We start from the raw sequence: 27,805 nt of genomic DNA, 5'->3' as shown, positions 1-27,805 counted from the left end.
TCTGGGATTACTGGTTGCATAAAGTTGATAAGTTATGAATAAGTTTGATGTCATTACTATCCCGTGCCATGATTAGAGTTGCAATGCACCGAATGCACACATTAGATGTATTATTGTAATTTAGATGCAATATGGCTGTGTAGTACCATCCTTGCTTGCCGAATCCAGACCTTTGTTTGATGTGTGCTAATAGCATGTCATGCTGTGATCCTAAAAGTGTCTAGCTTTATTGCTAATTAGGCTGTAAACACCCTGTGGTTTATGACGACCTGACACTGTAATGTGTATCTATTATAACATCTTAATAAACAGATCAAACAGTTCAAGACACGGATTCAATGGGGCATATTTCCTGAGACTGCGCCATGGAAGCCTGGCAAAGATATTTTGCGCTGGTATGGTCACTTTTTCTTACTGCAAATTGTACTTTTCATCAAGGTGGCATTACATAGGTAGTACTTTGGTGGATCAGCGCAAGCACCCATAGATTTTGACACAAAACCCCATCTCTAAGATAGTCATACCAGGCTGTGTGTACAAACATTATTCCTCCTTGAAGCAGGTGCAATTCTCCAACCGTTTGCATACATTGCATGTGCGCTGGACTGTACAGCACACATGTACAGTGTTTTGCAAAATGTCTAGGCATCAGAGATTATACTGAAAGGGTCTACTTCCACTATTTAAACTATGCAACACGTCACACACACACATTTGCACCATATAGCTTAAATACTGTGCATGGCATTAGGCATTACAGACTGTTTACTATTACAGCTCTGCACTGCTTTCCCCCATTGCACAACACAGTAAACTTTGATTGCTGTGTTAAACTACAAATTAGTATATCTGCTACAAAATGTCCCTGGTGTAACTGTCAAGAACATTTTCATACATTTTAATCCCACCATCATCCAGCCATTGGGTGGAAGAATGGTAGAGTGGCGGTTAACATCAATAGTGTAGATGTTTCACCTCTTTCTGGCTCAATGCATTCTAGTATGTGCAGTTAGAACAAGCAATGTTACCCGCATGGGGAAAGTTTTTGTAATGAAGTGTATGCACAGCCAGTGCAGGAAACCTACTAATAGGTATTTCTTATTACAAGCCAAAAAATCATTTGAATTACACAGTGGTGTCTGCCGCAAAACAAAAGGGAGGGGGTGAGGGATGTGATTCAGGGTAAAAATAATATTTAAATAACGTACCTCTCGCTGCCCCGACGCCAACGGCTGCCTCAGTGCTTCACCCCCGGGCAGTCTCTGGGAAGGCACAGGCTCCCCAGCCAATCCAGTCAATGCTCTTGTGCTATGAGAGTCGCGCCAGGATTGGTTTGAGTGGCCTGGTCTACCGCTCAGACACTGCCTGTATACAATGCATGTGCACTGGACTGTACAGCATGCATGTACAGTGTTTTGCCTGCAGCTTTTCTTCAACCTGGATGTGAATACAGCTGGGTTGGAGAAATAGAAGTGGGCATGTCTGTTTGGCCGGCCTAAAACGGCCGACCAAACTTAAATGTGCACTTCTAAGTGCCAACCCCTCCTGCCTGTCATGGCCTGGCCCGGCACGCATACACCGTCAGCCAGAGCCCGTCTGAGAAAAATAAAATATTATTGTTTTAATATCATTTTATTTTTCTAATCAGGGGGGCAACGCTCCTCCACCATTATGGAGGAGCTGCCTCTGAAATTACCTACCATGGACTGCACAAGCATCCTTCAATGTGTGCATCAATTCACTTCATGGGGAATTTGGTGCTCAATAACAAATGTACTTTCTACCTAACTCAATGGTACTCTTTTTATCAACCCTGGAAGGAAGAAAGGCTATGTAGATCTGCTGGAATCAAACAGGTGACTGTTAGTCCACTGAAGCACATGACTCAACACTAAGGAATTCAGTGTATTCCCTCAAAAATACCACATGCATTTTATTTTTTGACTTCTGCAGCATCCACCAGCTATAAGCCCCGCAGGTCTCCATATTCACAAAGTTGATGTCTATGTTGAGGGAGGGTCAGGAGCACAGTACAAGTGCTGATCACCATGGCCTCCTTTAATGACTAAGTTCTGGTAATTAAGCGGGCCACTTACTTTAAATGAACCTGGGAGCACATCTCGGAGTAGGGTGTTAGTGCACACTCATTCAGTTGATTGCTTGCTTTCATTCCTGCCACTAATAATGGGGTGTGTCTGACCACTTTCTGTGACCCACAGACCAGACACAGGCTACTGGGCCCCAATTGTGATGGTTGAGGTTGTTTGCTTCAGGTGTCCTGGGGTCTATTCTACAATGGCTCTACAAACTGGGTCATCTACAACCCTTTCTGCACGTACCTATCAGAGTAGCGAGGTCAAGCCGTCACATGCTTCCCAGGGAATGGAAGTGTTAGGGGGAAGTTCAGAACTCACCATTCAGGCCACAGACGCAATAATGCAGTGAAATCAAAGTGCTTATCTTTTATATATAAAGGAAGTATTTTAATCAGCAGATCTAAATACTACGCAATTCTAATGACATATAGGATAGCAAACTAAGTTGTGTTAAACAGTGAACCCTACACCCTCTTCTTCCTGGTATTGTCTAAGTAACCCCCTTCCTCCCAATAGGGTCTAGATCCCTTACCTACAACCCCCAACACACTAAGGGCCTCATTAGGATGGTGATCGGACGTGTGACTATATGTCGGCGGTTCCACCGGCCCGATTACAATGCGACCGCTGTGAGGGCGGTCAGACAACTGCTCTTTTCCATTGCAGCTTGTGCTGAGGCCCTAGAAAAGGCCTGCAGCTCGAGCCGCCGGTCTAAAAGGGCAGCTCTCAAACATCCATGCACCATGTGCGAGGTACCATGTCGTGCCTGGCACAGGGTGCATGAAGCAGCAGCCCTTCCATTAGGCCAGAGGAGCGCCGCCACCCCTGCCATTTTTTCTGTGCCTCCGAGGTGAACAGGTGGACCAACGACAGATACAAAGTATACACAGTATATATTATTCGAACAAACATACATAGTACATGTACCAAAGGAAAGCTAAAGAACATAAGCATGTCCTATAAGTGTACCAGATTGAAAGAAGATACAATGTAAAACAACATGTCAAGCAAGGCATCCTTTAAGGTATACAAAGGTGGAAAACGGGGAGGCGGGTGGGCCAGTGAAGAATCCACAGGCAGATATTGTATCCACCAGAAAAAGCGTTACCGAAGGTAAGTGTCAAGAATTCCTGTCATACAAGGGAAACACGCCCTTATGTAAACAGGAGAGCTGTTACATAACTCAAGGGAAACACGCCCTTATGTAAACAGGAGAGCTGTTACATAACTCAAGGGAAACACGCCCTTATGTAAACAGGAGAGCTGTTACACAACTCAAGGGAAACACGCCCTTATGTAAACAGGAGAGCTGTTACATAACTCAAGGAAAACACGCCCTATAAAGGGAGGAACCGGGAGGTACAAGGCTGTCGGATATTGTGTTTACACCGACGTACCTGCTTTGTGAAGAGCAGTGTTCCGGAGTGGTGCTCCAGTAAGGCAAGAACGGAGGTAGGTCGAGTCGTTACTCCCTGGGCCGTGTCTTGCCCCATCGTCACCTGTGAAGGACCCGGAAGCTCTACCGGTCAACCATTGAGCTTCGCTTTTTGACTCGGCTGAGTCCAAGCGCAGTGGCGCTTTTGCTGGTTGGAGTCGTAACTCCCAGCCCGACCAGAGACACAGGGACTGCCAGCTGTAACGCACACCAGGAGGTGTTTGCCGCGTTACAGACTCGGAAGTCCACAGGATCGATCGAGCGGCTGCTCTCGGTTCAGTCTTCTTGCTTGTGATTGGGGTATCGGTGACGCATCACCAGGAGGTGACCCCGCGTCCCGGTGCAGTCTGAGGAAGAGGTTGAGCGGCTGCTCCCTTCAGGTAGAGACCCCGGCTGGGTGTTTCCCTGACTCCTCGATTCTCCCCAACACTCTTCGTGCCCCTCACAGCCTACCGATTGGCATTGTCGGCCATTTCATTTCTGCCCTCTGTTGGCATACGCCGGGATCGGCGTATATGCAGAGGACGGTTAGGACCATCCGTGCTGTGGGCTGGTAACGTACTTAGCCTGGAGGATTCCAGTGACTATAACTTTTGTTTGTTCTTTGTATTTTATTTGCCTTCATTAAAAGAACTAACCCTTCACAAGTGGTTGCGTCCTCATTGTCGTGTCTGTTAAACGATCCTGAGACGTTCAGGGCGTTACAAAATATCCGACCTTAATAACACTAACTGTCTCCCGGTCGATAACAGACATGGCAACACTTGATGATGTGCTGGCTGCTTTAGCGGCCATGCAAGTTGAAGTGGCTGCCTCTAGGCAAGAAACAGCCGATGTAAAAGCCAGACTGGATGCTATCCAATTGGACCCGCTCACGCCCAGCACCTCCCTCACGAACCAGACCCCTGCGGTAGTAGTGGAAATGCCGGTAGCCATCCCCTTGGCAACACCAGAGAGGTACAGTGGGGATCCTAACACAGTGCAGGTATTCCTCACACAAGTGGCGCTACATTTATCGTGCAAACCAAAGGCGTTCCCCACGAGTCAGGCTCGTGTGGCTTTCCTTATATCCTATTTGGCTGGAAACGCGGCACAATGGGCCGTACCTCTGGTGAGCAGGGACGACCCCCTCTTATGTGATTGGGGTGCTTTTCGCGAGGAATTCCTGAAGGTATTCGACAGAAGGGCTGACTCGTACACGGCGGACCGTGAAATGCTTGAGTTGAGACAGGGATCCAACGACCTGGTGCAGTATCTCAACGCGTTCCGAAGGCTGGTTGCGGAAACCAAGTGGCCTGTTGCTAAACAGACGGCGCTCTTCCATCAAGGGCTGTGCGATGAGCTCAAGGACGCCGTGGCTCATATTGACCCTCAACCCAAGACATGTGAGGGCCTTATCAACCTGGTATTACGGCTGGAACATAGGCTAAGTGAAAGAAAGGGGGATCATGGGAGAAAAGGAAAATCCCTTCCATCCTATGTGACGGTGGGAAGTCCTGAAACTTCCACCGCATCCAAGGGAGAACCCATGGACATCAGCGCAATACGAGCGAGCCTCACAGCCACGGAGAAAGAGTCACGCCGTAAACAAGGATTGTGCCTATATTGTGGCAAAAAAGGCCACTACGTACGTGAATGCCCTGCCAAACCGAAGACGTCACGTTATCGGGCCAACCGGTCGGTAACAGCCGTGGTGGACATACCGGCGGAAAACTAGAGGACTCCAAGACCAGAGAAGGGGCATCTCGGAGTCACTCATCCATCCCTTCACTTTCCAACTCGGTCACTAAGGGACAACGACACCTGTTTATCACGGTGCACGTGGGAGTGCATGACCAGTGGATACCCGTTGTGGCCATGGTGGATTCAGGGGCCACTGGCATGTTTATGGACCACAACGAGGCATGCAGGCTAGGGCTAGTGCTTCTTCCCAAAGCAGTACCCGAAGACGTCTATGCGGTAGACGGAAGGCGATTGGTGACGGGGCCCATCGGACAGCACACGGGGGTCCTTCCGATGAGATATGGGAGGAACCATTTGGAACAAATCGATTTTAACATCATCCGAGCGCCCCAATATGGCGTCATATTGGGATTGCCGTGGCTACAGAAACACAACCCCTTTGTGGATTGGCCAACACATCGCATCGAAATGACGTCACCGTATTGCATCCTGCATTGTGGAATAAGAACGGAATCCCTTGACGCAGATGAGAGCGGGAGTCAGACGGTGGCTACAGCGGCAGAAAAAGATGTGGCTCTCCCCCAGGCTTATCACAGTTTTGAGGATGTATTTGATGAGGTGAAGGCGGAAGTGCTACCACCACATAGACAGTTTGACTGCCAGATCGACCTGGTGCCAGGGGCCAGCGTTCCCAGCGGCAGGCTGTATGCCCTGACGGAGCCTGAAAACGTGCATCTCCGGGGGTACCTGGATAAACTCCTCAAGCTAGGATTCATCCGCCCGTCCAAGTCTCCGGCCGCCTCGCCACTCTTCTTCATCCCGAAGGCTAATGGGGAGCTGAGAGCCTGTGTGGACTTTAGGGCATTGAATGCGATAACCATAAAAAATCGGTACCCCTTGCCTCTCATCAGTGTACTTCTGGAACAGGTCAAGAAAGCTCGTATCTACACCAAGTTGGATTTGAAAGGGGCATACCGTCTGGTGCGCATGAGGGACGGAGACGAGTGGAAGACCGCCTTTAAGACCAGGTTCGGCCTTTTTGAGTACCTCGTCATGCCGTTCGGTCTGTGCAACGCCCCGGCAGCCTTTCAGTACTTTTTGAATGAGGTATTCAGAGAGGAGTTGGATATCTACGTGGTCGTATATATCGACGACATCCTCATCTATTCGTCCAGTGTGGAGGAGCACGTACACCACGTCAAAGCTGTGCTCCAAAAGCTGAGGGAAAACATGCTGTTTTGTAAACTCAGCAAGTGTGACTTCCACGTCACATCCGTGGAATTCCTCGGAGTGATTCTGAGTCCAGAGGGACAGGAGATGGCAGAACGAAAGATCAAGGCGGTGAAAGAATGGCCGGTGCCCCAAAGCGTGAAGGACGTCCAAAGTTTCATTGGCTTCGCCAACTTTTACAGGCGGTTTATAGATGGATTTTCAGGAGTGGTGGCCCCAATCACACAGCTACTGAGGAAGTCCAAGGAGTTTGTCTGGTCCCCTGAAGCGAACAAAGCCTTTGAGGCCCTGAAAAGCGCCTTTGGTAAGGCGCCGGTGTTGGCTCACCCCGATCCGGATCTCCCCTACGTGGTGGAAGCGGACGCGTCGGATGTGGCGCTGGGGGCTATCTTGTCCCAACGCAACCACGACACAGGGGTGCTTCATCCCATTGCGTACATGTCCCGCAAACTCAACGACGCTGAACGCAACTACCATATTGCGGAGAAGGAGCTTCTCGCAATCAAGGACGCCTTCACCGAATGGAGGCATTGGTTGATGGGGGCAAGACATGTGGTATCGGTGTACACGGACCATCGGAACCTACAGTTCATGACGGCCACTAGACACCTTTCTCCCAGGCAGCTGCGGTGGATGATCTTCTTTGCGGGGTTCAACTTCCGCATCACATATCGGCCGGGGACGGAAAACCGGAAGGCGGACGCCCTGTCCCGTCAATCTGCAGTTAAGGAACCATTGCCTGCAACCGAGCGTTCCATCATTTCCCCGAGGATGGTATTGGGGGTTATCCAACCGGATACTTTCCTGAGGGGAATAAAGAGAGGGATCAGGTCATTCGCATGGCGGAGGTGGCTCCTCAGTCACAGAGAATGGCAGCTGAAGGACGGGATACCCCTGAAGGGCAGGTGCCTATTGATACCCACGCCTAGGCTAAGGAAACAAGCATTCATCTGGTGCCATGACTCTCCATGCGCAGGTCATTTGGGCTTTGAAAAAACGGTGGCTAGCATGGGACGGCATTTCTGGTGGCCAACCATGAGAGTGGATGTCAGGAGGTGGGGACAGGAGTGTCCTACGTGTGCTACCATGAAGGCCGACCATGGCCGAACCCAAGGGCTCTTACATCCACTTCCGACCCCGGATAGACCATGGGATAGCATATCACTGGACTTCGTGGTGGGCCTACCGGTAGACCAGGGGATGACGGCAATACTGGTGGTGGTGGATTACTTGACGAAAATGGGGCACTTCATCCCCTGCAAGAGAGTCCCTACGGCCGGGGAATTGGCGTCACTACTCCTAAAGAATGTGGTACGACTGCATGGATTACCTGGGGTGATCGTGTCGGACCGGGGGTCGCAGTTTACTGCGCAATTCTGGAAGACTTGGTGCACTGCGCTGCATGTTAAGACCGCCCTGTCCACCAGCTACCACCCTCAAACGGACGGCCAAACCGAGCGCCTGAACCAAACGCTCAAACAGTATCTGCGATGTTTTGTGGACCAGGGCAGGGAAGAATGGGTCGACTTGCTATGGGTTGCAGAGATAGCCTATAACAACGCCACTCACAGCTCCACACAGTCATCTCCGTTCTATAGCAACTATGGCCAACATCCCAGGTTCTTGCCATTTCTACATCCGTTCAGAGAGGACAGGATTCCCGCCACAGCGGACAGGGTGGCACACATAAAAGACACGTTGATGCGCTCAAGGGCTGTCCTAATAGAGGCCAAGAGAAGATACAAGGCTGCGGCAGATAGGAAGAGAAGGCCCGGGCCACTGTACCGCACTGGAGACTACGTCTGGATATCCACAAGAAACATGAGGTTTCGAAAGAACAGTGTGTTCCATCCCAAGTACATGGGCCCCTATCGAATTACCAAGTGTATGGGTCCCGTGAACGTGAAGGTGTGCTTGCCCCAGTCATTGCGGATACACCCTGTCTTTCATGTATCATTGCTCAAACCAGCACCCTCCAAGCCGTCTGGGACACCTAGGCCGGTATGCGTGGAGTCGGAGGTGGAGTATGAAGTGTCGGGCATACGGGCGTCCAAATGGCGCAGGGGGAAGCTGTGGTACCTGGTTGCGTGGAAAGGCTATGGCCCGGAGGAGCATTCATGGGAACCGGCTGAAGGGGTTCATGCTCCGCGCTTGGTCTCCTTGTTCCATCGGCGTTTTCCTGCCAGCGCTGGACCCGTGGGGAGCCGCTGAGAGGGAGGATGTACTGTCAAGAATTCCTGTCATACAAGGGAATCACGCCCTTATGTAAACAGGAGAGCTGTTACATAACTCAAGGGAAACACGCCCTTATGTAAACAGGAGAGCTGTTACATAACTCAAGGGAAACACGCCCTTATGTAAACAGGAGAGCTGTTACATAACTCAAGGGAAACACGCCCTTATGTAAACAGGAGAGCTGTTACATAACTCAAGGAAAACACGCCCTATAAAGGGAGGAACCGGGAGGTACAAGGCTGTCGGATATTGTGTTTACACCGACGTACCTGCTTTGTGAAGAGCAGTGTTCCGGAGTGGTGCTCCAGTAAGGCAAGAACGGAGGTAGGTCGAGTCGTTACTCCCTGGGCCGTGTCTTGCCCCATCGTCACCTGTGAAGGACCCGGAAGCTCTACCGGTCAACCATTGAGCTTCGCTTTTTGACTCGGCTGAGTCCAAGCGCAGTGGCGCTTTTGCTGGTTGGAGTCGTAACTCCCAGCCCGACCAGAGACACAGGGACTGCCAGCTGTAACGCACACCAGGAGGTGTTTGCCGCGTTACAGACTCGGAAGTCCACAGGATCGATCGAGCGGCTGCTCTCGGTTCAGTCTTCTTGCTTGTGATTGGGGTATCGGTGACGCATCACCAGGAGGTGACCCCGCGTCCCGGTGCAGTCTGAGGAAGAGGTTGAGCGGCTGCTCCCTTCAGGTAGAGACCCCGGCTGGGTGTTTCCCTGACTCCTCGATTCTCCCCAACACTCTTCGTGCCCCTCACAGCCTACCGATTGGCATTGTCGGCCATTTCATTTCTGCCCTCTGTTGGCATACGCCGGGATCGGCGTATATGCAGAGGACGGTTAGGACCATCCGTGCTGTGGGCTGGTAACGTACTTAGCCTGGAGGATTCCAGTGACTATAACTTTTGTTTGTTCTTTGTATTTTATTTGCCTTCATTAAAAGAACTAACCCTTCACAAGTGGTTGAGTCCTCATTGTCGTGTCTGTTAAACGATCCTGAGACGTTCAGGGCGTTACAGTAAGTAACTTGTTCTTCTGATGGATACATCTGCCAGTGGATTCCTCACCTTGTAAATAGATTCCCACAGCAGTACCACTCCTGGAGGAGGGTGTGCACCTTCCTATACCAAAAAGTCCTGCAAGACAGAGCACGCAAAATGGCCCTCCCTCCTCATTTCAGAGTACAAGCAATAATGCTTTGCGAAAGTATGGAGGGAGGCCCAAGTCGCGGCTTTACAAATGTCTGCCACCGGAACACCCCTGGCTAAAGCAGAGGTAGACGATTTGGCTCTAGTTGAATGAGCCCTAATACTCTCAGGAGGAACCTTACCAGCAAGGGCGTAGGAGATCTTGATGGCCAGGATGATCCATCTGGACAGAGTGCGCTTGTGCACAGCTTTGCCTTTAGATTATCCAATATAGCCCACGAAGAGCTGATCATCCAAACGAAAGTCCTTCGTTCTGTCCAAATAAAAGCTCACAGCTCTTTTAGGGTCCAATCTGTGAAGTCTTTCCTCCTCCTTGGAAGGATGAGGAGGTGGATAAAACACAGGGAGAGTAACGGACTGCCCCAGATGAAAGGGAGTAGGTAGGAAAGCAGCCCTGGTCCTAAGAACCATCCTTTCAGCATGTAAGGATATAAATGGGGGTTTTGAACTAAGAGCTTGAAGCTCACTCATCCTCCTTGCCGAGGTTATGACTACAAGAAAGACTGTCTTAAAAGACAACAACCTCAAAGGACAACTATGAAGGGGCTCAAAAGGAGACCCCATCAAAAAAGTTAGACCAAGATTAAGGTCCCACTGCGGCATTACAAAAGGAGTAGGTGGAAACCTGTTAGTAAGGCCTTTGATAAATCTTAATACAATAGGAGATTTAAATAAAGATGGCTGATCTGGAAGACACAGAAAAGCCGATAAGGCTGATAAATAGCCCTTGACCGTGGCCACAGCACAGCCCTGCTGAGCCAAGGAAAGTGCAAACTGAAGCACATTGGAAAGATGGGCTTTTAAAGGGTCAATGGATCTCTCGCCACACCATTTAACAAACTTAGACCACCTATAGGAGTAAATGGATTTGGTGGAGTGTCGCCTGGCCGATAAAATAACATCCACCACATCAGGCGGGAGAGAGAAAGAACTCAGGTTGCCCCATTCAATCTCCAGGCATGAAGGTGCAGGCTCTGGAGGTGAGGGTGTAGAACCTGTCCCTCTGGCTGCGAGAGGAGGTCTGCCCTGAGCGGGAGACGGAGCGGAGGGTGCGATGAAAGGTGAAGTAGATCCGTGTACCACACCCTTCTTGGCCAATCCGGGGCGATCAAAATAACTTGGACCCGGTCTTGGCGAATCTTCCTCAGAACCTGAGGAATCAAGGGTATGGGAGGAAACGCGTAAAGGAGATGTGAGCTCCAACTCAACTGAAAAGCATCCCCCAATGCCCCCAGCAACGGAAACTGGAGACTGCAGAATGACGGGCAATGCGCGTTCTCGCGAGTGGCACACAGGTCTATCCCAGGAGTCCCCCACGTCTGGAAGACGCGACGAACTACCTCCGGATGAAGCCTTCACTCGTGGTCGGCGGAGAACTGTCGACTGAGACTGTCCGCACGTACGTTCAGCACCCCGGCCAGATGATTCACCATCAAGCAAATCCGATGATCCTGAGCCCACGACCAGAGCCGTAACGCCTCTCTGCAGAGATGGTACGACCCTACTCCTCCCTGCTTATTGACATACCACATCGTGGTAGTGTTGTCCGTCAGGTCTTGAACCGACTGACCACGAAGGGAAGGGAGAAAGGCCTTGAGCGCCAAACTTATCGCCCGCAATTCCAGAAGATTGATATGTGACAATCTTTCCTCTGGAGACCAAAGACCCTTGATCTCCAGATCCCCCAGATGAGCCCCCAACCCTAGGGTGGAGGCATCCGTTATCACTGTGGCCACCGATGGAGGAAGATGAAAGGGCTTTCCTTGAGACAGATTGCCCCCCATGCTCCACCAAGATAGATCCGCCGCAGCTTCTCTAGAGATCCTGATCGACTCCCTGAGATCTCGTTGTGCTGATACCACTGCCTGCGGAGGCACCACTGGAGTGCCCTCATGTGCCAGTGTGCATGGTTGACCAACAGAATGCAGGAGGCGAACAGACCGAGCAGGCGAAGGACCTTCAGAACTGGAACAACCGCTCCATTGTGGAATAAAGGGATAATTTCCTGAATGTCGAGAATTCTTTGAGGAGGAGGAAATGCTCGACACACAGTAGTGTCCAGTACTGCCCCTATGAGCAGGTTGCGTTGAGAGGGCACCAGGTGAGATTTGGGCACACTGATTGAAAAACCCAAGTCAAATAACAGTTGAGATGTTTCCTGCAGATGATGTTGCACCATCTCTGGGGACTCTGCTTTCAGAAGCCAGTCGTCCAGGTAGGGAAAGACCGGAACCCCCGACCTCCTGAGATGAGCAGCCACCACTGCCATCACCTTTGTGAAGACTCGAGGTGCAGTAGTAAGACCAAACGGGAGAACCGCAAACTGGTAGTGCTGCGACCCAACCGTAAAACGGAGATACTTCCTGTGCAGGTTTGGAATGTGGAAATACGCATCCTGCAAGTCGAGCGACACCATCCAGTCTCCTTGCTGCAACGCTTGAAGAACCTGTGCAAGGGTCAGTATCTTGAATTTCTCCTGTTTCAGGTAAAAATTAAAGACTCTGAGGTCCAGGATTGGACGCAATCTGCCGTCCTTTTTGGGAATCAGAAAATACCGGGAGTTGCATCCCTGACCCCTTTCCTGCTCCGGAACCACCTCTATCGCACCTTTTTGAAGCAAGCAAGAACCTCCTTCTGCAGAAGGAGCAGATGGTCCTCTGAGCAAAAACCTTGGCAAGGAGGGTAAGGGGGAGGAAACTCCCGAAAGGGAAGGGCGTACCCATTCTCTACGAGGTTTAAAACCCACAGGTCCGTCGTGACCGATTTCCAACCTCGCAGAAAGTGGGACACCCGACCCCCCACAGGTCTCACATGATCTAGGATGGGGGATCTAGGGCTGCTTCCCTGAAGCTTCATTGGGAGCAAAGGAGGCAGAAGATGAGGATGGGTTGTGGTCAGAACCTCTCCGGCCCCTTTGTCTCCCTCTATATGACCTATAGAGAGGATTCTGCTGCTGCTGTTGCTGCTGTTGTTGAGGCTGACGGAAGGAACAAAATGAGGACCTCCCAAATCCTCTATACTTTCTAAAGCCAAATCCCTTAGCAGGCATCTGCAAACCCAAAGACTTCGCAGTAACCCTGCTATCTTTAAATCTCTGTAAGGCGGAATCGGCTTTTTCCCCAAACAGCTTTTCCCCATCAAAAGGCAAGTCCACTATTGCGGCCTGAACATCAGCAGAGAAGCCTGAAGAACGAAGCCAAGCTTGCCTTCTAGTGGCTATCGAAGACCCCATAATTCTAGCCACAGAATCAGCTGTGTCTAGGCCCGACTGAATAACCTGCCTGGCGGCAGCTTGAGTGTCCATAACAACCTCCATAAAAGAGGCCTTCTCCTCCTCAGGCAGTTTAGGGGCTAACAGTTTCACAGAGTCCATCAGAGCGTGAACGTAGCGCCCCAATAAACAAGTGGCATTAGTCGACTTAAGAGCCATGCTTGCAGATGAAAAGACCTTTTTGGCTGATTGTTCGATCTTTTTAGAATCCCTATCAGCTGGTGCTTGAGGGAAGGCGCCTGAAGACTGCTTCGAGCAGGAAGCTTGCACTACAAGGCTCTCTGGTGAAGGGTGAGAAGAAAGGAAGCTCGGATCCCCCGGAGCCACCCTATTCCTCCTTGCCACTTGTCTGGAGACTGCAGGCGAAGAAAGTGGCTTGCGCCAAAAGTCCATCACAGGCTCTAAAATAGCCTCATTAAAGGGCAACATGGGCTCAACAATTGAAGATGGTGAATGCAGGACTTCAGTAAGAAGGGTTGGCTTATACTCTGCAGAGGGCAACTGTAAGTCCAACAACTCTGCAGCCTTTCTGATGACTAAATGATAAGGAGCCAACTCTTTTGGAGGAGAAGATCTAGCAGAAGAATGCTCCCATTCTGGAGTAGTATCAAGTCCACTAGCATCCTCAATGCCTTCAAACTCATCAGTTGAATCACCAACCTCACCTTCCTTCACTTCCTCCCTATATCATTCCTCCTTCATAATCCTCTGTGCCTCTCTCCGAGAACGGATCCGAGGACTCGGCGTCGGCGGCGCCGTACGCGGAGTCGGCGGCACCGAACGTGGAGTCGGCGGTGCCGGACACGGTGCAGATGGAGTCAGCATCGGCGTCGAGGGAGGCTCCGAAGAAGGTAAACGATCCAGTCGAGGCCGGGATAGATCACCAGATGGCGCCGGGAACTGCCATGAAGGAGCCATAGGCAAGAAGGGCATAAAAGGAGCCTGAGCATAATGCTACGGCACTTCCAAAGTATACACCATTGGACCCACGGGACCAGAAGGTGCACCGGATGGGAAGGCAGCCCTTTGGAAAACCCCATACATCGCATTGAGGAAATGCGTCGGATCCGCACCCGGAGTCGGGAAATGCAGGTATGGGTTCGACCCTGGATCCGGTCGAGGAGTATCAGGAATCGGAGCCGAAGTATCCTCCACTAGAGCCACAGGTGCAGCTGGAACTGGAGAAAGATCTTCAACCTGATCCGGCTCGGCGTCGGAAGCTGGAGATTCCACTGGCGCCAGTGACTGCGCCGGGGACTGCGCCGGAGTCAACTTCGGCGAAGGAGTCTTCTCTGGAGACACACGAGGAGAAGGAGAAATAACTTCCTTGCTTCGACGCCGAGGCGACGGCGACCTCGAAGCCTTACTCCTCGACAATCGCTGCCGAGAGCTATGCTTCCTCTTCTTTCTGTGTTTCTTCGACTTTGAAGAGTTTGAAGTCGACGACTCCGGTCTCGACTTTTCCTTCTCCCTACCTCTCCTTTCCTTCTTCGCCTTGGCCGTGAAGAGTTTCGCCTCCCTCTCCTTCAGGGTCTTGGGGTTAATTTTTCTGTAGCGGGAGCAGTCATCCACATCATGATCTGAAGAAAGGCACCACAAACAATCATCGTGGGGGTCACTAATGGACATGTGGCCCCCACATTCCCTACAAGGTGTAAAACCTGACTTTCTCATCGCGGAAAAAAGGGAACTGACGTCATCACGCCGACGTGGCTCTCTTATGGCTCCGGTGACGTCATACGGAGTCGCCAGCGGAGCCGATGTATTATGACGTCCACGTCGGCGCACAGAGCTGGGGAAAAAATTCCGTGGAATGCTGGCGCAGGGGATATTCACAAGGTGAGGAATCCACTGGCAGATGTATCCATCAGAATCACTTTTACTGTCTAGGGAAAACTGTCCTCATCCTCAATCTTGTCGATGCTAAAACCAGTTGCATTCAAAATGGCTTTCACTGGGCAATACTCAAACTCAATGTAACACACAGAGTCTCACCACCATACATGTTCTGCATGCTCACTGCACATACATGCACTCTGAGTTTTACATAACAGCAGAACATTACACAAGTAAAGCCGATAGGATTACTGCTCCTTAATACAAAGAAAATTGTCTGGCAACACTATAGATACAAGAATCATGGAATTCTATCACCACAAAATTATATGATGCATCCAGGGCATGAACAGTAGTCCAATGACTGCTAGTATGAAATGCTTTGTGTGCCATTCTAGGTCAAAAAACAGGTTCTGAACATTCCATTAACATTACCATTGATAGGCTTAAGCCTCTACGCACAGCATGGTGCCAGCACAAAAATAAAAGTCAGGATAGCAGATTCACATGCAGATGAGCGCACAGGTCAGGGATACATACCCGTTCACCATGGAGGGTATATTGCAATCTCAACAGGCTACAAAACAAAAGATGTATAACAAAGCTCAGGCTCTTCATCAGATTTGCTCTTCTGGGCCTATAAGGGAGGCAAAGAGGTCAGAAATGAACCCTGTATGTCTTGTGTTTTCTCCACACTTGACTTGGTCAGACCATTTGTAGTAGGAAGATGAGAGCATCTATATAAACATTCCTTTGCATTGAGGGGTCATGCATAAAGAAGAGCTGGACTTGGCTATAACCCAACCCTATGTTTAAAAAATGTGAAGTTCAGACACATGGAGCACACACAAGCTACCCATGCATATGTGACCTTTAAGAGCAGGGGTTTCAAGTTTTACCCCTTTCTATTTACATGTGTATAATCCACACTCAAGTCATTAAAATACATTTGGTGATGAGCTGATGTAGATTTGGTTCTCTGTTGCAGCTATGGCATATCTTACCTCTAACAATCCACTCCTGGATCTCTGACTCCTTGACGAGTACTGTCAGCAGTGCCTCCATGTACTCCCGGTAGTGCTCCTCAGAAATAATGGGCAGAGACAGATTATGATGAAATGCCGGCTTGAGTACAGCCATCCCTCCTATAGCATGGTGATCACTGATGAGATCTTCTAGTCTGAGCTCACTTTCATCAGAATCTGAAGAAATATATAATGACATTTAATGCATTTCCCCTTAACAAATAAATGTAATCAATCAGCTTTACCAAAGATCTTGTTAATATCAGACTACAGTAAAACGTTACTGTGCCACACATTTTCACACCATGCTCCTGCATGCCTGAGAGGAGAACAGAATTGGACTGATATACTATCCCTGTTCACAAACCAGGGATGTGACAACGACTAGTTTGTGAAGAGGGATGCAATTTGCGATGCTACCTATTTATTAATGTGTAAGTTTGAAGGGATTTACAGAATGCTCTGCTTAATGAATACTGTGGGGAATAAGTCTTTTCTGCATGGTCACCCAGATGTTTCATCCTTTTCTGGATTCTGTTTATGATGGCATTACAAGACTGTGTAGTGTGACACTGCTATGTGTACTATGGCCATAAACCGATAGTGTCAAATTGTTTAAAACCAATTGGTCTATTTGATTTTCTTGCCAAACCATGCTCGATGGCACCAAAAGTGAATCAATGGCACAGAGGTTCAATGTTACCTGTGGGCTGCAGTGTGTGCCAAGAGCGGACCTGCGCCCCGGCTGGATTGTGGTTTATAAGCACTGTAGTCACATAACAAAAGGAAAAGCGCCTTTGCCATGTAGGAAATCCTGTTTATATATGAATAATTCCCTGCTAAACGATGACTTGTTAACCCACAGGGGAGAGCAATTAATATTTAAAAAAGCGGTGCACTACATATTTGGAAAAATATTCCCTCACAGTCACTGAATGTCTTAAAGCAGTAGGGTTGAGCTACCTTCTCCCGAAACAGGCCAGATATAATTAATATTTCATTGACCTTAATTTATAACTTTGCCTGGGTAAATGTTAGCAAAATGAATCACTGCTATATTCCACTCAGTGCGGAAAATCTAATTTACTGGTGATATCGGATTTTTGATAACGGTAGTGGAAAACTAACTCTGTGATGTGCAGTTTGTGCTCTCTGAGCCAAAACTGGCTTCGAACCACCTTTGCCATTTAGCTCACCTCCCGAGGCTCAATGCACATCCCTGGCTGCAATTAACAACAATTCCCCCACAGGACAGTGGCTGTGTCCAGGAAAGCAGGGGTGTTGGGAGCATCTGGCCACTTAGAAGGGATTAGCTATGGGAAGGGGACAGTAATAGTTGGCAGCACAGAGGACAGCCTTAACAGGATGTATCTATGAAGTTGGTAAGACTCCCACTTCCAAAATTAAAAACCCACTTTCTGATTAATATTAATTAGGCAGGTCTCAATGTATGAATGCCAAGGAAAGCAGGATGGTTGCCTGCATGGGCGGCTCGCACAGGGCGTGCTGCGGTGTGGGCGGGGGAGTAGCAGGGGGGGTAGTAAAGACAGACATACGACGGAACAGAGGAAAGTAATTATAACGTTCCTCCGTTCCGTCATATGTCCAAGTTTACTACGCCCCCAACCTGCCCTTCCCCCGCTCTGCCCCACTGCCCCGCAGCACACCCTATGCGAGCCGCCACTGGTTGCCTGAAAGGATCAGCAGACCAACATACTTGCACTTCTTTCCCAAACTGGATTTTTTTTAAAAATGCAACCCATGTCCATTAAAGAGACAGGCACTGCTTTAAAAAACAAACATTTCCAATTTTGCATCACATCTGATCTCCTAAGACCCTCAGATGCGCCCCCCAAAGGGGACGTTGTCCCACAGGGAGCTTTAGCGAATCAGTTACCTCCCCAACCAACCAACTCCATCCACTCCGGATCTCCTACCGACCCCTGCCCTCACCACGTCTTCAACAAGGCCGACGCTGTCATCGCACCCCACCTGCGGGACATCATCAACACCTCCTTCGACACCGCTACCTTCCCGGAGAGCTGGAAGCACGCCGAACTCAGCGCTCTACTAAAGAAGCCATCAGCCGACCCCACCGACCTCAAGAACTACCGCCCCATCTCGCTGCTCCCGTTTCCTGCAAAAGTCATCAAGAAGACCGTCAACAAGCAGCTGGCCGCCTTCCTCGAGACGAACGGTTCCCTCGACCTCTCGCAGTCTGGCTTCCGGGCCAACCACAGCACCGAGACCGCCCTGATCGCAGCCACCGATGACATCCGAGCACTGCTTGACAACGGAGAAACAGCAGCCCTCATCCTCCTAGACCTCTCCGCGGCCTTCGACACTGTCTGCCACCGTACACTAGTGCAGCGACTCAGCAACGTCGGAATCCAGGAGAAGGCACTGGAGTGGATCATCTCCTTCCTCGCCGGAAGGACACAGAGAGTCCGCCTCCCCCCGTTCAGATCTGAAGCCACCGAAGTCATCTGCGGCGTTCCTCAAGGCTCCTCGCTCAGTCCAACCCTCTTCAACGTCTACATGAGCCCCCTCGCAGACATCGCACGCCAGCACAACCTCAACATCATCTCCTACGCCGATAACACCCAGCTGATTCTCTCCCTCACCAACGACCCCGCCACCGCCAGAGCCAACCTTCACGAAGGGATGAAAGAGGTAGCCGAATGGATGAAGAACAGCCGCCTGAAACTGAACTCGGACAAGACGGAAGTCCTCATCCTGGGATCCTCACCCTCCGCCTGGGACGACTCCTGGTGGCCCCCCGCCCTAGGCAGCGCACCCAAACCAACAGACCACGCACGCAACCTGGGCTTCATCCTGGACTCCTCCCTCTCCATGACCAGACAAGTCAACGCCGTCTCCTCGTCGTCCTTCAACATCCTGCGCATGCTACGTAAGATCTTCCGGTGGATCCCCACCGAGACCAGGAAGACGGTCACCCAGGCCCTCGTCACCAGCCGTCTGGACTACGGCAACTCCCTCTACGCCGGAACCACCGCCAAACTCCAGAAGAGACTCCAGCGGATCCAGAACGCCTCAGCACGACTCATCCTGGACATCCCCCGTCGCAGCCACATCTCCGGACACCTGAGAGACCTGCACTGGCTCCCGGTCAACAAGAAAATCGCCTTCCGACTCCTCACCCACGCACACAAAGCCCTAAACAACCAAGGCCCAGGATACCTCAACAGCCGCCTCAACTTCTACGCTCCCAAACGCCAGCTTCGATCGACCGGCCATGCCCTCGCCGCCGTCCCTCGCATCCGAAGAGCCACCACAGGGGGACGGTCCTTCTCCTACCTCGCCGCCAAGACATGGAACTCCCTCCCGACCCACCTCCGCCTGACCCAGGACCACCTCGCCTTCAGGAAGCAACTCAAGACCTGGCTGTTCGAGCAGTAGCGGACCCCCCTCCCCCAGCGCCTTGAGACCCTCTGGGTGAGTAGTGCGCTATATAAATGCTTTGATCGATTGATTGATTGACAGCCAGTACCTGTTCAATGGTTTGCAGCCGCAACTGAGGTCACAATCCATTGAGTCATTTGAGACCTGCTAAGCGGAGGGGAATCCCTCTTTTACACCCACTCCTGTTTGCGATTCACTAAGGGTCGCAAAATCCCATGCACGAGCCAGAAGTCTTTTCAGGTTCAAAAACATGAATTTTGCACATTGTGAAAATATATTTTGTGCTTGTAAAGCCTGATTCATAGGCTTACTGACTGCAAAATCTTTAGTACATGAGTGCCTATGTCCTGTGTCTCAAAATGTGTAATGAGTCACCTAAATTTTTATAAGCTTCTGTTAATGTTTAAATACGTAAAGCTTAAGTGGAAGCCATCTTGCATAAATGAAGTATTTCCGAAAGGACTGTTTAATGAATTCTGTACCTCTAATTTAATTATAAATGGTATGTGTCACATGGTTTGCTTGCACTTTTAACTCTGAGTAATAGTTTACATGTTTTAAAATGTACAATTTCTATTTTTAAAGTCTGTTTTATGTTAGGACCTCAAGGTAAGCTGTATCCTGATATATGGCATGTTACTAAGAAGATCAACATATTTAAGTCTCAGAACACTCTCCCCCTACCACTCCACATCTTATTGCAGAGCTGGACGCAACATGTTCATTTTTCTGCAGGGTCTATTCACTTGGCCTGCCTCTGAAGCAAATTAGCATATAACTCTGAGCATCTCAGATTTACACCAGCCATCGTACTCTCATATTGTATTCACAAAGACTTACAGTGAAGAAAATCTAGAGAATCTTCCATTTCCACACCTGCATGGTCACTAGAACCGTTTTATTGCTCTATAGGCATTTTTACTGAAAACTATTTTTTCTGGTTATAAAACTCTGTGTACTCTACCCCTGCTAACCAGTGGTGAAGTGCCTGTGGTCCTGTTTCAAGTTGATAACATGGGCATACCCCTAATAGGCATACTCACCTTACCTCTAAGCCCCTACTATAGTGCCCAAAGTGTATCCAGGTCCATTAAGTTAAATGTCTCCAGTGAGCTGCGGCACTCAATGTGCCATCCATGCAGTGACAATGTAAACATGACTGCAGGCCGGCCACCAGTAGCCAAGATGAACAAGTTACTTACCTTCGGTAACGCTTTTTCTGGTGGATACAGTATCTGCCTGTGGATTCCTCACCTTGTGAATATCCCCTGCGCCAGCATTCCACGGAACTTTTCTTCCCCAGCATTCCACGTCGACGTGGGCGACGTCACAATACATCGGCTCCGCACGCGACTCCGTACGACGTCATCGGAGCCATAAGAAGCCCACGTCGGCGTGATGACGTCAGTTCCACCCATTTTTTCCGTGCCTTCGAGGCAAACAGGTGAACCAACGACAACTCCAAGTATACACAGTATACAGAATACCAATACATATACATAGCATACAAAAACAAAGGAATGCTAATCAAACAAGCATTTCCTACCAATGTACAAGAGAATATACAAACATTTCAAACAAGACCTATTCCATAGTATACAAAGGTGGACAACGGGGAGGCGGGTGGGTCAGTGAGGAATCCACAGGCAGATACTGTATCCACCAGAAAAAGCGTTACCGAAGGTAAGTAACTTGTTCTTCTGATGGATACATCTGCCAGTGGATTCCTCACCTTGTGAATAGATTCCCACAGCAGTCCCCACTCCCGGAGGAGGGTGTCCACCTTTCTATACCAGAAAGTCTTGCAAGACAGAACGCGCGAAGTGGCCCTCCCTCCTCATCTCAGAGTCCAAGCAATAATGCTTTGCGAAAGTATGGAGGGAGGCCCAAGTCGCGGCCTTACAAATATCTGCCACAGGAACACCCCGGGCCAGAGCAGATGTTGAAGACTTAGCTCTAGTAGAGTGAGCACGAATACCCTCAGGAGGAGTCTTACCAGCCAAGGCGTAGCAGATCTTGATGGTCAGTATAATCCATCTTGACAGCGTGCGCTTGTGCACCGCTTTACCTTTAGAACGACCAACGTAGCCAATAAAAAGCTGGTCATCAATACGAAAGTCCTTGGTCCTGTCCAAATAAAAACTCATAGCCCTCTTCGGGTCAAGGCGATGGAGTCTTTCTTCTTCTTTGGAAGGATGAGGGGGTGGATAAAAAACAGGGAGGGTAATAGACTGCCCCAAATGGAAAGGAGTAACAACTTTTGGCAGGAAAGCAGCCCTGGTCCTGAGAACCATCCTTTCAGCATGTAAGGTAAGAAAAGGAGGTTTGGAACTAAGAGCTTGAAGCTCACTCACCCTCCTTGCCGAGGTTATGGCTACAAGAAAAACCACCTTAAAGGACAACAGCCTCAAAGGACAATTATGAAGAGGCTAAAATGGGGACCCCATTAAAAAGGTTAAGACAAGATTAAGGTCCCACTGAGGCATTACAAATGGAGTAGGAGGAAACATGTTTGTAAGGCCCTTGATGAACCTCAGAACAACCGGAGATTTAAACAACGAAGGTTGATCTGGAAGGCACAGAAATGCCGATAAGGCCGAAAGGTAGCCCTTGACCGTGGCCACAGCACAGCCCTGCTGAGCCAAGGAAAGAGCAAACTGAAGCACATCAGAAAGACGAGCCTTTAAAGGGTCAATGGATCTCTCTCCACACCACTTTACAAACTTAGACCACCTGTAGGAGTATATGGACTTGGTGGAGTGTCGCCTGGCCGATAAAATAACGTCCACCACATCAGGTGGGAGAGAGAAGGAACTCAGGTTGCCCCGTTCAATCTCCAGGCATGAAGGTGTAAGCTCTGGAGGTGGGGGTGTAGAACCTGCCCCTCCGACTGCGAGAGGAGGTCTGCCCTCAAAGGGAGACGGAGCGGAGGGCACGAGGAGAGGTGGAGAAGATCTGTGTACCACACCCTTCTTGGCCAGTCCGGGGCGACCAAAATAACTTGGGCCCGGTCTTGGCGAATCTTCCTCAGAACCCGAGGAATCAAGGGTATGGGAGGAAACGCGTAAAGGAGTCGTGAGCCCCAACTCAACTGAAACGCGTCCCCCAACGCCCCCTGCATCGGATATTGGAGACTGCAGAATGACGGGCAGTGCGCGTTCTCGAGAGTGGCGAACAGGTTCACCCGAGGAGTCCCCCACGTCCGAAAGACGCGACGAACCACCTCCGGATGGAGCCTCCACTCGTGGTCGGCGGAGAACTGCCGACTGAGACTGTCCGCACGCACGTTCAGCACCCCGGCCAGATGATTTGCCATCAGACAAATCTGATGGTCCTGAGCCCAGGACCATAGACGTAAGGCCTCTCTGCAGAGACAAAGAGACCCTACTCCTCCCTGTTTGTTTATATACCACATCGCGGTCGTGTTGTCCATCAGGACTTGAACTGACTGACCGCGAAGGGAAGGGAGGAAGGCCTTGAGTGCCAAACGAATCGCCCGCAATTCCAGAAGGTTGATATGAAACAACCTTTCCTCTGGAGACCAAAGACCCTTGATCTCCAGATCCCCCAGATGAGCTCCCCACCCTAGGGTGGAGGCATCCGTTATCACTGTGGCCACCGATGGAGGTAGATGGAAAGGCTTTCCTTGGGACAGATTGCCCTCCACGCTCCACCAAGACAGATCCGCTGCAGCTTCTCCGGAGATCTTGATCGACTCCCCGAGATCCCCGTTGTGCTGATACCACTGCTTGCGGAGGCACCACTGGAGCGCCCTCATGTGCCAGCGTGCATGGTTGACCAACAGAATGCAGGAAGCGAACAGACCGAGCAGGCGAAGGACCTACAGAACTGGAACAACCGCTCCATTGTGGAATAAAGGGATAATTTCCTGAATGTCGAGAATCCTTTGAGGAGGAGGGAATGCTCGACACACAGTAGTGTCCAGTACTGCCCCTATAAACAGGTTGCGTTGAGAGGGCACCAGGTGAGATTTGGGCACATTGATTGAAAAACCCAAGTCGAACAACAGCTGAGCTGCCACCTGCAGATGACGCTGCACCATCTCCGGGGACTCTGCCTTCAGAAGCCAGTCGTCCAGGTAGGGAAAAACCGGAATCCCCGACCTCCTGAGATGAGCAGCCACCACTGCCATCACCTTTGTGAAGACTCGAGGTGCAGTAGTAAGACCAAACGGGAGGACCGCAAACTGATAATGTTGCGACCCAACCGTAAAACGGAGATACTTCCTGTGCGACTTCAGGATTGGGACATGGAAGTACGCGTCCTGCAAGTCGAGCGACACCATCCAGTCTCCTTGCTGCAACGCTTGAAGAACCTGCGCAAGGGTCAGCATCTTGAACTTTTCCTGTTTCAGGTAAAAATTTAAGATTCTGAGGTCCAGAATCGGACGCAATCTGCCGTCCTTCTTGGGGATCAGGAAATACCGGGAGTAGCATCCCTGACCCCTTTCCTGCTCCGGAACCACCTCTATTGCGCCCTTCTGAAACAAGGCCTGAACTTCTTTCTGCAGGAGAAGCAGGTGGTCCTCCGAGCAATAACCTTGGCAAGGAGGGTAAGGGGGAGGAAACTCCCGAAAGGGAAGGGCGTACCCAGTCTCTACGAGGTTCAAAACCCAAAGGTCGGTTGAAATAGATTTCCAACCCCGTAGAAAGTAGGACACCGGACCCCCCACAGGCCTTACATGATCCAGGATGGGGGATCTAGGGCTGCTTCCCTGAAGCCTCATTTGGAGCAGAGGAGGAGGAGGAAGAAGAGGGGTTACGACCAGAACCTCTCCGACCCCTTTGCTTCCCCCTATAGGAGCGATAGAGGGGATTCTGCTGCTGTTGTTGCTGCTGCTGTTGTGGCTGTCGGAAGGAGCGAAAGGATGATCTTCCGAATCCCCTAGCCTTACGGAAAGTTGAACCTCTAGCAGGAACCTGCAGACCCAAGGACTTCGCCGTCAACCTACTGTCCTTAAAACGTTGAAGGGCAGAATCTGCCTTCTCCCCAAACAACTTTTGTCCATCAAAGGGCAGATCCACCAGCGTGGCCTGGACATCTGCAGAAAACCCTGAGGAACGGAGCCAAGCCTGTCTCCTTGCGGCAATGGACGACCCCATAATCCTCGCCACAGAGTCCGCCGTATCCAGCCCAGACTGGATCACCTGCCTGGCAGCTGCCTGAGTGTCTGCCACAACCTCCATGAAGGACGACTTATCCCCCTCAGGTAACTTAGGGGCCAACGTTTTTATAGAGTCCATCAGGGCATGAACATAACGCCCCAGCAAGCATGTGGCATTTGATGACTTCAACGCCATACTTCCTGAGGAGAAAGTCTTTTTGGCCGCCTGATCAACTTTCTTTGACTCCCTATCAGCAGGAGATTGGGGGAAAGCACCCGAAGCATGTTTAGAACATGAAGCCTGCACCACTAGGCTCTCCGGAGAAGGATGCGTGGATAAAAAATCCGGGTCTCCTGGCGCAACCCTGTATCTCCTTGCCACCTGCCTGCAAACTGCCGGAGCTGATAGAGGCTTCTTCCACACCTCCAACACTGGTTCCAAGAGAGCCTCATTGAAAGGTAACAAAGGCTCCGAAGCCGACGTCGGAGAGTGCAACACCTCTGTAAGCAGATTGGACTTGTATCCCACAGAGGGCAGCTGCAGATCTAACAACTCTGCGGCCTTCTTGATCACAACATGGTAGGACGCCAATTCCTGTGGTGGAGAAGACCTTGCAGAAGCATGCTCCCACTCCGGGGTGGTATCCAAACCACTTGCCACCTCTATACCTCCAAACTCATCCGAAGAAGAGTCGACTTCACCTTCTTCCACCTCAGCCCGATATCTATCCTCCTCCAAAACCCTTTGGGCCTCCCGCCTCGATCGGATCCGGGGAGCCGGCGTCGACGACGTCGTGCGCGGCGTCGGTGGAGCCAAAGGCACAGGCGTCGGAGGCGCCACAGGTGGAGTCGGCGGCGCCGGACGCGGCGTCGATGGAGTCGGCCTCGGCGTCAGAGAAGGCTCCGAAGATTGATGATCCATCCGAGGTCGAGCCGGATTCCCAACCGGCGCCGGAAACTGCCAAGAAGGCGCCATCGGCATAAAAGGCAGAAAAGGAGCCTGAGCGTATTGCTGCGGCACTCCCAGAGAAAACGCCATCGGACCCACGGGACCTGCTGGTGCTCCGGATGGGAAGGATGCTCTCTGAAAAATGCCATACATGGCATTCAGAAATCCCGAAGGATCCGTACCTGGAGCCGGGAATTGGGGATAAGGAACTGCCCCTGTATCCTCCTGTGGAGTCACCGGCGTCGGCTCCTCAGAATCCTCCACCGGAGCCGCGGAGTCACCAGGCACCGGAACAGACTCTTCCTGCTCCTGCTCCACATCAGATTTCACCCGACCCGGAGTCGAAGCCTTGGACGGCGCCGGCGACGGCGTCGGGGAACGAGCTGGAGTCCGCTTCGGAGAGGGAGACTTCGAAGACTTATCAGGAGAAGGCGAAGGAGACAAGACCTTGCTCTGACGTCGACGAGGCGAAGCCGACCTCGACCTCTTAGACTTCGAGGACCGACGCCGAGAAGAATGCTTCCTCTTCTTATGGTGCTTCTTCGACTTCGACGACCTCGAAGTCGAAGACTCCCGCCTGGACTTCTCCTTTTTCCTCCCTCTCTTCTCCTCACCGATCTTCTTCATGAAGAGTTTGGTCTTCCTCTCCTTCAGCGCTTTAGGATTCATGCTCCTACAGCACCCGCACTCATCTACGTCATGATCAGAGGAGAGACACCATAAACAGTTCTGATGCGGATCCGTCATGGACATCAGGCCTCCGCACTCCCTACAGGGCTTAAAGCCCGACTTCCTCGTCGAAGACATACCGATTTTAACAAAAATACACCACTAGATTACAAAGTATCTAGAGAGCACTGGGAAAAAACCGTTGCGCATCGACGGCGCGGAAAAAAGGGAACTGACGTCATCACGCCGACGTGGGCTTCTTATGGCTCCGATGACGTCGTACGGAGTCGCGTGCGGAGCCGATGTATTGTGACGTCGCCCACGTCGACGTGGAATGCTGGGGAAGAAAAGTTCCGTGGAATGCTGGCGCAGGGGATATTCACAAGGTGAGGAATCCACTGGCAGATGTATCCATCAGAAGTGTGGGTTTAAACTGCAAATTAGTCCTGTCAAAATAAACTCCTTTTGAAAGCCTAAAATGTACCTTATAAATATTTATAATCCACCCTTAAGTAAGTATTACAGCCCATTAAACCAGGGTGCATTGTCTTTAAAAGAAGGACATATAAAGGATAATGTCAAACGTGTCCTTACAGTGACTAGCACCTCAAAACTATTTTTACTGTAGCATGGCTGGCTGTTCTATAGCAAACCATTGGGGTACAATATTAAGTTTAATAAATGTTATCTCTGCCTAGGAAACAGCTACAAATTACATTATTTGATGTTTTGAAGTAGTTATGACAAGCCTAATTCACTGGTGAAGACGAATTTGCAATACATATTTTAGAAGATGGCTTTTAAAAAGTCGCTTTTGACTGAGCGAAAGTGCCTGGAAATTAAATCTGCATTTTGCTCTCTCCCTCCCTTCTGCCAGCCAGTAATTAGCATTTCAATGAGTGTGAATAAGGTGAGAAAATACTCCAATGACAGGGACAAAGGTCCTTGAGTGTGTGGAGGCAATGTGACCTCCACAGAATGGCTTGTGTGCTGTGCTCAAGGCCTTGATTTACTTCTCAGGTATGGGTGCCAGTGTGACTGGAAGGATAATAGTGAGGGCAGGCGCAGGTGTGAGCTGCCTGTGACAGGATAGGCCTCCTTTTAAGTCCACTGAGTGCCTGGGCCATTCTGTTAAGGGAAAAACATCTCCCCACACCCGAGGCCTTCTGTTCCTGTCCTGGGTGTAATTCACACTTCACTGCAGGGGAGCCATCAGCTGCTGTATAATTACAGAAAGACCTTACTGTCTTTATGCAGGGAAAAGGTTTTTTCTAAAATATTTTTTCCATTATAGTTGGATAGAATTCAACTTGACCATTAAATTGAATTGTGTCTAACAATTACCAAAGAGTCCTTGAAATACTTTTCTAGCTGTTACCAAATCACAATGAGCATTATAAGGTGTAATAATGCAATCCAATGTTTCTCTATGGGAGCAGCCAGCCTTGCCACAGTGAAAATAGCTTTTAAGCTTTTCACTGTAAAGACAAGTGGAATATTAAACTTTAACATGTCCTACTTTTAAATACTTTGCACCCTGTCTTTAGGGGTATTTTTAAAAGGAAGGTTTAGGCCTGTCCAAAGAGTTTATTTTGATAGGGTGAAAAGGCAGTTTTTAAACTACT

General features: G+C 50.3%; 1 protein-coding gene across 1 annotated transcript in view; it reads right to left on the bottom strand.

Moving 5' to 3' along the window:
- The window catches only part of LOC146859134 (uncharacterized), a 2,052,335-nt gene that overhangs the window by 942,551 nt on the left and 1,081,979 nt on the right, over window positions 1–27,805 (bottom strand). The window contains exon 76 of the mRNA XM_085649806.1: window positions 15,994–16,191. Within this exon, the coding sequence (XP_085505932.1) occupies window positions 15,994–16,191 (198 nt within the window). The remainder of the gene's footprint in view (window positions 1–15,993; window positions 16,192–27,805) is intronic.

This window comes from Triturus cristatus, chromosome 3_2 (genome assembly GCF_964204655.1).
Source record: "Triturus cristatus chromosome 3_2, aTriCri1.1, whole genome shotgun sequence".
In the NCBI taxonomy this organism is placed as follows: domain Eukaryota; kingdom Metazoa; phylum Chordata; class Amphibia; order Caudata; family Salamandridae; genus Triturus; species Triturus cristatus.
This window is presented reverse-complemented; position numbering and strand designations above follow the sequence as displayed.